Consider the following 10,243-nt stretch of genomic DNA (forward strand, 5'->3'; position numbering starts at 1 on the left):
TTAAACGGTTAACCGGTAGTTTTAGTTCATGTTTGAGAGCCTTTATAGTTACCTATTGTACACTTCAAATGTTAGTTTTCATAATACGATGAATTTTAAAAAAAAAATAGAGAATGGAAATGGGGAGTATGTCAAAGAGACAACCCAACCAAAGAGCATACATATAACTGCCACCCATGAGTCTTCAATGGCGTTTGTGCGGAATACTGGCGAAGTTTGACTTTAAATAATCCAATACCACCGTATATGCTATGGCGTTTGTAATATCTTCATATTGAAAAAAAAAAAAAAAAAATCTTGATCTCGTGTCGAATTAAAATGATTCTTTCTCTTTCTCTTGATGTCTCATAAAATAATGTGGGGTGTTTCAATTTGAAATTATTAAGCCAGTTGCATCAAGTATACATTAATTACATTCACCTTGATTTAAGTACATTTTTTTTAGTCGACATTTCGTTGATAGTATGACAAAGTCTTGCATATTCAGATGTAGGTCTACGTAATATTACATCAAAAATAAAATAATGAAGTAACTCCTAAAAACAAGTGCACTTAAAGTCCGCCATATCAATCTTACACTTTTTAGAATACAGTATGACATTTTGAGAAGCGTTTTTGTTACAAGTTTGAATATCTATATATTTGATGAAGAATGAATGAGGAGTTTGCATTTCAATTTGAAAATATCACAAATACTAACGTCATCATCTAAGTTTTTTTCATATTTGTTGCAAGTCCATTTATCCCATAAATCTACAATAAAAATTCCTCGCATCTTCGGAAATTCTACATCAGAAATGATTGCACTAATAGTGATAATTCATCGCATCTATAGTTAAAATGGATCGCTTTCAATAATCGATATGCTATATTATGTTGCTTTTATATCACTTATTTGAACTTTATTGCTATGTTTGTACATTAAAAAGACATATCAAAATGAAAATATGTTGAAACTTAACTTCAAATCAATTATTTTGGTATTTTCGAAACGTAATAAAATACAGTTTTCCCATGATCCTTTATTATACAATAGACATACTCGCATATGACAGTGAAAATGAACTAGCTGGATTCGCACTTTATATATATAATATATTGATCTTCTATCAAATAGCATTGAGTTGTAGTTCAATTATAAATTAGAAAATACGTTGAACGACAAAATTATTTTAATCGAGTAGTGGTATTAACCATTTTTGGATTCTTAGACATTCTACAGAAGTTCTGGACGATTTTAAATCTCGGTCTATTTCTGAAATTAATTCTAACATACTTTTAATTTATTAGCCCTGTATCTGCTAACATTTCCCATGTGAAATTATAAAATTGTTTTGTGTAAACATTGAACATTTTTCAGACACGTGTTTTTAATTTGAACGATGCTTGTGTGCTTTTTTTTGTAAAATTGTTTGTTCTAAGATTCTAACACAGTGATGACTACTGTACCCATATTTAATTTGACTATTATATTTATTATGTCTGTTTTGTTCACGCATCGTTGTAAATGTAACGGAATTTGATGAGACTGATGTAAAAACGAGAAGTTTAGCGCTTTAAAACCAGGTTCAATCCACCATTTTCTACATTTGAAAATGCCTGTACCAAGTCAGGAATATGATAGTTGTTGTCCATTCGTTTGATGTGTTTTGTCATTTGATTTTGCCATGTGATTAGGGACTTTCCGAGTTCAGTATTTTTGTGATTTTACTTTTTGATTTGCTCATTGTTGAAGGCCGTACGATGATCTATATTTGTTATAATTTCTGTGTAATTTGGTTTCTTGTGGAGAGTTGTCTCATTGTCAATCATACCACATCTTTTTTATACTTGCAATGTTGTGATGTTACACTATTGTTTTAGATAATGGTGAAGGTTGGTACCTGTTAAAATGTGTGATCCTGCTGCATTGTTTTGTAACGTAACGGTACTCCAATTGCAATTATTTTGACAGTTTTTTCACCTTCGTTTTTTTTTATGATCAAGACAAGAATTTCCATTCTGTGTTTATTTTGTAGCCGTTTCCTTCCTTATTATATAGGAACACCAATTTGACTTTTAATCCATATTGAGTCATGGCAAATTTGGATAGAAACAACCTCCAAATATCCATGATCCCGTAATGAGGAGTATCCAAATGCATCCATGTTTAAATTCACATCATTAAAAATCGAATAACAGATGTTTTGTTATATTTTTTCAAATATTTAGAACAATTTGACATTGGTACAAGTTCACTATAATAATTCATTTTTTTAATGGATGTTTGTAACATATTTGTTTTATTCATTTTTAAAAGATTACTTTTTGTGAACGTCGCATAACGGAGTTTTCGTAAATTTTTCTTTTCCGGTGAAAGCTTCTATGCTGGAACGATTTCCGGAATTTTGTAAAGCTTTTTCCGATTTGATTTTTTTATTATTGAATTACGATAACTTCCTTGAAACTATCACGTTTTAATTCTATCATCTAAAAGTAATAATCTGTTAATCCAAGCACAATGTAAGTAAATTTTTCATGTCTTTAGTGCACATTTAAATAGTTCTTAATGCATATTAATTGTAGTTTTTGTATGCTGCGCGATAACGGCATTTTCAGATTATTTTGTCAAAGGGTCAAGTTGCGAGATTTTTTATGTATGGAACGCCATCCGCGTTATTATATTATGATTGTTTTTGAGAATTATGATATTTTTTAACATGTATTTGAAATTTAGAAATAATTTCATTTATTATTTACATTTAATTGTGTAATTAAAGTGTAGATTTAGGTAATTTCTACTGATAAGCCATATTTTTCTACTTTGAGATATTTTCATGGTACACCAGGTATATAAACATGCAGTTACAATTTTGTCTTTTAATATTTCTATGTGATACTGGAACAATGCACACTTGCTATGTGCTATATAAATTGCTAATTCAGACATTTTCATCTAATTATGTTCTTAGCATGTTGCTATTTTTATTAAGGTATTTTTTCTGTAACAAATTTCTACAGTATTGTTTTATTTTTATATTGTAGCTTTTCACCGCATTCAGTATATGACAATTGTACAACAATTAACAATAAAGATATACCATGGTTAGCTGTGTTTACTTGTGAGACAGCACAGTGAAAAGATTACTTGAAGGATCCTTACAACACACTGGTACATGTCCGCCATGTTTACAGACAGTCGTGAAGGAGACACAGATCAACGAACTAGTCAGATGACTGAAAAGGGAACTCTGTTCCACCAGGAACAAAAGGACACTCACATAAAAAGGGCAAAAGCGTCAAGTTTCATGTTATCAAATTGTATGAACAATCTTAATACACTACCAAAGTCTTTGTCAGCATTACAAAGTGCAGAAACAGATTTAGACACTGTGTACAAAAGATATGACAAAAATGCAAATGAGTACATTGATTTTCTGTCACGTTCAAGAGATTCAGAAGCCCAAAACGAATTGGAATCATACTGGGTGATAATGACTGATGTTAAAAACAAATACAGTATGTTAATGGACAAAATTCAATTTGCAAAGGAATCCATAGAAACAAAATCAGTTAAATCGCACACGTCACAAAGATCAGACAGAACTCGTTCGTCAGCATCTGGGAGTCGTACAGTTGGGCTAAGAGCCAAAGCAGAATCCGAAAAAATAAAGCTCAAATATGTTGAAAAAGAAGTGGCATTGAAAAAAGAACAATTTGAAAAATCCTTACAGCTAGAAATTCTTGAACAACAAAAAAATGCAGCAGCGGCTGATGTAGAAGCAACTTATCTAGAGAGACATTCTCAAGGCGGATCTGAACATGATGGGTCTGATATCTTACCTAAAGAGGAAATTGGTGCGTTCGAAAGAACTTTAAACTATCTAGATGGATTGGGCTCTACTTCTCCACAAGACAAACCTCTATCAGCTGAAGCAAAATTGTTTGTACCTGCAGTCTCGCCAGACTATTTTCAAAAAGATATTACTGCTTCTACACCAATAGTACAAAACATTGTTCACACTATTCCTAAACAAACAACTACTGCAAAACCAACAATGCCAGTCCAAGGGCCAACCACTTTAATCTCAGCTTCACACAATAGCGCTGCTGCAGAAACACAATTTACAACGTTTCTTATTAAGAAAAACTTATTATTAGAAAGTTTTCAACAACAAAGATTTGACGACAAGCCAGACCGTTACATCGTGTGGAAAAAACAATTCAAAGTTATGGCTGCTGACATTCAATGTTCTGCATTAGAAGAAATCACTCTGTTGACAAATTGTGTAAAAAAGGATTCCGATGCTTATCGTCTGATCATGAGCACCAGGGCTTCATGTGCCGACAGTCCAGACTTGTGTTTAACCAATATTTGGAATAGACTAGACCAACGTTTCGGTTCAGCAGAGTTATTAGAATCTGCTTTGAAAACAAAACTTTCAAATTTGCCAAATATGATTGACCGTAAAGTTCTTTATGACCTACACGATTTGCTAAATGAAATTCAGGCTGTGAAAACACTCCGAGAATATAGTGTGATATTTTCATACTTAGACTCCTCACTAGGCATTAGACCAATAGTTCAAAAACTGCCAAAGTTTATTCAAGATAAATGGATCACACGAGTGGTGAATTATAAGAAGCAGAACCAAGTGATTTTCCCGCCTTTTAGCGAGTTCTTAAAATTCATTGGTGAAATAAGTGTTATTCGAAATGACCCAAGTCTCCTTTTTGAAACACCTATGAATCAGTCAACAAGAAAACCAAGTTACAGTAAACCACAAAACACTATGTACAAACAAAAAGATCAGCATCTTATAACGGCAAATAAGATGGAGGTAAATTCTACTCCTGTAACAAAGTCAAACTCAAACTCAACACATGCCTGTTTGATTCACATTGGAGCCAAACACACCATTAATGAGTGTAAAGCTTTCCGGAGCAAAAGTTTAGAAAACAGAAAGACTCTGCTTCGAAGTCATAACATTTGTTTACGTTGTTGCGATACTTCAGACCATTTTGCAAACCGTTGTCGGGCTCAGATACAGTGTGACATATGCAAAGCGTCAACGCATTGCACTGCTCTTCATATAGACTTTAACAATAATAATGCAGACATTAACAATAACTCAAATCAAAGAACTGGTAATGCTGCACCAAAGCATGGCGAGGAGACACCAGCAGAAGTAAGCTCTCGTTGTACCGAGATTTGTGGTATTCCCAGCTTTACAGGCAAATCATGCGCAAAAATTCTTCCAGTGCGAATATTTCCGGAAGGACAATCGGACAAAGCTGTACTCGCATATGCAATGCTTGATGACCAAAGCAATAGGACTCTAGGAAAAACTTGTTTGTTTGATAGCTTATCTGTTGAATCTGAAACAATCGAATACAAGATGGAATCATGTTCCGGCAGGTCGACAAGTAGTGGACGGATTGTAGGAGGACTGGTAGTTGAAAGCGTCAGTAACAATCTGCAAATGAAATTACCACCTGTTATAGAATGTGACAATATTCCAGACAATCAAACTGAAATTCCGACACCGGATGTTGCTCGCCATTACCCACACTTGCATGACATTGCTCATCAATTACATGAACACGACGCTTCTATGAAAATAATGTTACTGATAGGCCGTGACCTTTCAAGTGCTCACCACGTTCTTGAACAAAAGTTAGGACCTCCACGGTCACCTTTTGCACAACGTTCACCACTAGGCTGGACTATCATTGGTGATGTTTGTCTCTTTGGACAACATTGTCCTTCATCAGCGGAGTGTGATCAGAATTTCATCATAGATAATGGGCGCCCTACGAGTTTGAAACCATGTGAACAAATTATTAACGTTCGAAAAACATTCATCAGAAGTGAACAACCCCAATTGACAAAATATAACATTTTCGAAACAACTAGTCACGACAATAAGCCCGGACTGTCAATTGAAGATCGTAAATTTCTAGACATAATGGACAAAGAATTTCGCCTAGACTTTGATGGTAAATGGGTAGCGCCTTTACCTTTTGGTTCACCACATTATACTATGCCAGACAATTATCTGCTTGCGCTTAATCGTGCCAAATCTCTAGATGCTTCACTGCATAGGAATGAAACAAAGAAGCAGCATCTACTCGAATTCATGCAGAAAATTATTGACAATCACCATGCTGAAATTGCCCCGTATCTACCTCCTGATAGAGAACGTTGGTACCTTCCATTATTCGGGGTATATCATCCTCGCAAGCCAGAGCAAATTCGCGGCGTCTTTGACGCATCTGCAAAATTCAACAATGTTTCACTGAATGACCAGCTGCTTCAAGGTCCTGATCTCATCAACAGTCTTCTCGGAATACTTATTCGATTTAGAAAAGAGATGGTAGGAGTAGTCGCTGATATCCAGCAAATGTTCCATTCGTTCCTGGTACAGGAAGAACATAGAGATTTCCTCAGATTTCTATGGCACAAAGATAATGTGATTGAAAACCCACTTGTTACTTACCGTATGCGTGTACATGTCTTTGGGAATCGACCTTCGCCCTCAATAGCTATGTATGGATTACGTCGAATAGGAGAATTAGCCACTGAATCTCATGGTGACGATGTGAAGAATTTTATAAACAATGATTTCTATGTTGATGATGGCTTGAAGTCTTGCCCGTCAAGCCAAGATGCTATAGACTTGATTCTTAAAACCCAAGAAGCCATGAAAATGCATGGAAATCTGCGACTTCATAAATTTGCGTCCAATAGCAAAGTTGTTATGAATGCGTTGGAACCCGGAGACTTAGCAAAGGGACTCGTGGATATGGACTTTGAGAAAGACTCACCTACTCAGCGTAGCCTAGGTCTGCTGTGGGATTTAGGATCCGATACCTTTAAATTCAGCATCTCTAATGAAACTAAATCAGCAACGCGTAGAGGCATACTCTCAGTTGTTAATAGTCTTTACGACCCAATGGGATTTATCTCCCCAATAACTGTGCAAGGCAAAATCATACTTCGAAAAATAGTGTCTTCAACATTTGATTGGGATGATCCATTGCCTGAACATTTGTTGACTGAATGGAATAAATGGAGTCAAAACTTACCTGACTTAGAGGATTTGCGCATACCCCGTATTATCGTGCCAAATCTTAGCAATGCTGTAAACAAGGAACTATTTATTTACTGTGATGCGTCAGAACTTGCCATTGCAGCTGTGTGTTACCTTCATGTTAGTTATTCGGATGGTTCTACTTCTACTGGATTCGTGCTAGGTAAAGCCAAGGTTGCTCCAGCGAAATGTACCACCATTCCAAGACTAGAACTCTGTTCTGCAGTGCTAGGGGTTGAAATTGCTCAGATTGCAGTGGACCACTTGCAGATCAATATTGATAACATCAAATATTTCAGTGATAGTAGAGTAGTCTTAGGCTATATTAACAATGAAAAGAGACGCTTTTTTGTTTACGTAGCCAACCGTGTTGCAAGGATCAGAAGTTATAGCGAACCTACTCAATGGCTCTATGTTCGTTCTGAAAAGAACCCTGCAGATATAGGAACTAGAGGTATTCATCCCGCAGACTTACAGAATAGTCTCTGGCTACATGGGCCAAGCAGAATCGAAGCACCTAATGTATCTTTGGATAAAGATTCCGACTTCTCACTCATTCAGCCAGATGTTGATGTGGAAATCCGTTCGAACAAAGTTGATATTGAGAATGTTAAACCGAATGGTCTTGGCAACAGTGTATTTGAGAAATTCTCTGATTGGAATAGATTGAATTTTGCCTTAGCTACAGTTCGAAAATTCATTCGGCGTCATTTAAATTTGAAGCGATCAGATGGCTCAAAGAACATGGACAATGTTGAATTGCTGCACAACACAGAGCAGCTTGTTCTAAGAGAGGTACAGCAGCAATTTTATGAAAGTGAATTAAATGATATTCGTGACTCAAAGCCTCTAAACAAACACAGTTCTATCGTACAACTGGATCCATTTATCGGCAATGATGGGCTCCTACGTGTAGGTGGACGCTTGAAACATATTAAATTTGATTCTTCCTTCAAGAATCCTATCATCTTACCTGCAAAACATCATGTTACAACTCTTATCGTCCGTAAATACCATGAAGATGTGAAACACCAGGGACGCCATTTTACTGAAGGCCGAATTCGTTCAGCAGGATACTGGGTAGTAGGTTGCAAAAGACTTGTTTCATCCATTCTGCACAAGTGTGTTACTTGCAGAAAACTCAGGAAAGAATTTCAATGTCAAAAAATGTCAAACTTACCTGTTGATCGCATTGAGCCTGAACAACCACCTTTTTCGTCTGTCGACGTTGATATGTTTGGTCCGTGGGAGGTGTTAACAAGGAAAACCAGAGGCGGTGCAGCAAACAGTAAACGATGGGCTGCTCTCTTCACATGTCTTGTAACACGAGCCGTCCACATCGAAGTCGTGGAGGAGATGTCAGCTTCATCATTCATTAATGCGTTACTCAGATTTCAAGCAATACGTGGTCCCGTCAGAATATTTCGTTCAGATAGAGGCACAAATTTTGTAGGTACCGTGAATGAAATGAATATAAATGTCATAGAAGTGGAAAATGGACCGATTAAGAATTTCTTACAAAAACATGGAATTTCATGGATCTTCAATTCACCACACTCTTCACACATGGGAGGAGTGTGGGAAAGGATGATTGGTGTGACTCGTCGTATTTTGGATGCCATGCTGCTTGAATATGGATCTCGTAGTTTGACTCATGAAGTACTCACAACATTCTTAGCCGAGGCTAGTTATATCATAAACTCTAGACCACTCGTTGAAACATCAACAGATCCTAACAATCCATTTATTCTTTCACCGTTGACATTACTCACTCAGAAATCTGATGTATTGCAATCTAACATCATAGATTTTGAAACTGTTGACAAAAAGGATCTTCTCCGTAAACAGTGGAAAAGGGTTCAAAATCTCGCTGCAATCTTCTGGAAGCGTTGGAAAGTTGAATACCTCAATACACTACAAAATCGAAGGAAATGGACTTCTGTAGAAAAGAATGTTTCACTAGGTGACGTTGTACTCGTTCGTGACAAGGAACTCTCTCGAAATTCTTGGCCTTTGGGTATTGTTACAAAAGTCATGCCCAGTGATGATGGACTAGTCCGAAAGGTAGAACTCAGAATGATCATAGATGGCAACCCAAAAACATTCTTGCGTCCTATCAGTGAAGTGGTTCTGCTTGTAGAACAATAATCAGTGTTAAAGTACATGTGAACTTTGAACTTTGATATTTTTGCATATATTTTGACATTATTAATGAAAAAAATGTTTAGTCTTCTAAATATGAATCAATGTCTTATAAACACTTGTAAATATGTACGTTGCAAGTTTCTTTTTTGTTTTTATTTTTGATATTGTTGAGTTTAAGGTGAAATTTTCAATATCAGGCGAGGAGTATGCTGGAACGATTTCCGGAATTTTGTAAAGCTTTTTCCGATTTGATTTTTTTATTATTGAATTACGATAACTTCCTTGAAACTATCACGTTTTAATTCTATCATCTAAAAGTAATAATCTGTTAATCCAAGCACAATGTAAGTAAATTTTTCATGTCTTTAGTGCACATTTAAATAGTTCTTAATGCATATTAATTGTAGTTTTTGTATGCTGCGCGATAACGGCATTTTCAGATTATTTTGTCAAAGGGTCAAGTTGCGAGATTTTTTATGTATGGAACGCCATCCGCGTTATTATATTATGATTGTTTTTGAGAATTATGATATTTTTTAACATGTATTTGAAATTTAGAAATAATTTCATTTATTATTTACATTTAATTGTGTAATTAAAGTGTAGATTTAGGTAATTTCTACTGATAAGCCATATTTTTCTACTTTGAGATATTTTCATGGTACACCAGGTATATAAACATGCAGTTACAATTTTGTCTTTTAATATTTCTATGTGATACTGGAACAATGCACACTTGCTATGTGCTATATAAATTGCTAATTCAGACATTTTCATCTAATTATGTTCTTAGCATGTTGCTATTTTTATTAAGGTATTTTTTCTGTAACAAATTTCTACAGTATTGTTTTATTTTTATATTGTAGCTTTTCACCGCATTCAGTATATGACAATTGTACAACAATTAACAATAAAGATATACCATGGTTAGCTGTGTTTACTTGTGAGACAGCACAGCTTCATCTGTTGATATAAGTTGTGAACGTTTGGTGTATATTTGAATATATTCATATTTTTTGTAAGAC

The 10,243-nt window shown here is 35.2% G+C and overlaps 1 protein-coding gene across 1 annotated transcript; it reads left to right on the plus strand.

Moving 5' to 3' along the window:
* The first annotated feature begins 2,372 nt into the window (after nucleotides 1-2,372).
* Nucleotides 2,373-9,901, plus strand: LOC139481384 (uncharacterized). The gene is made up of 2 exons (XM_071264694.1): nucleotides 2,373-2,502; nucleotides 3,025-9,901. Exon 2 carries the CDS (start codon nucleotides 3,156-3,158, stop codon nucleotides 9,219-9,221), a length of 6,066 nt encoding a protein of 2,021 aa, XP_071120795.1. The 5' UTR covers nucleotides 2,373-2,502; nucleotides 3,025-3,155; the 3' UTR covers nucleotides 9,222-9,901.
* Nucleotides 9,902-10,243: the final 342 nt, after the last annotated feature.

This window comes from Mytilus edulis, chromosome 7 (assembly GCF_963676685.1).
Source record: "Mytilus edulis chromosome 7, xbMytEdul2.2, whole genome shotgun sequence".
Classification (NCBI taxonomy): domain Eukaryota; kingdom Metazoa; phylum Mollusca; class Bivalvia; order Mytilida; family Mytilidae; genus Mytilus; species Mytilus edulis.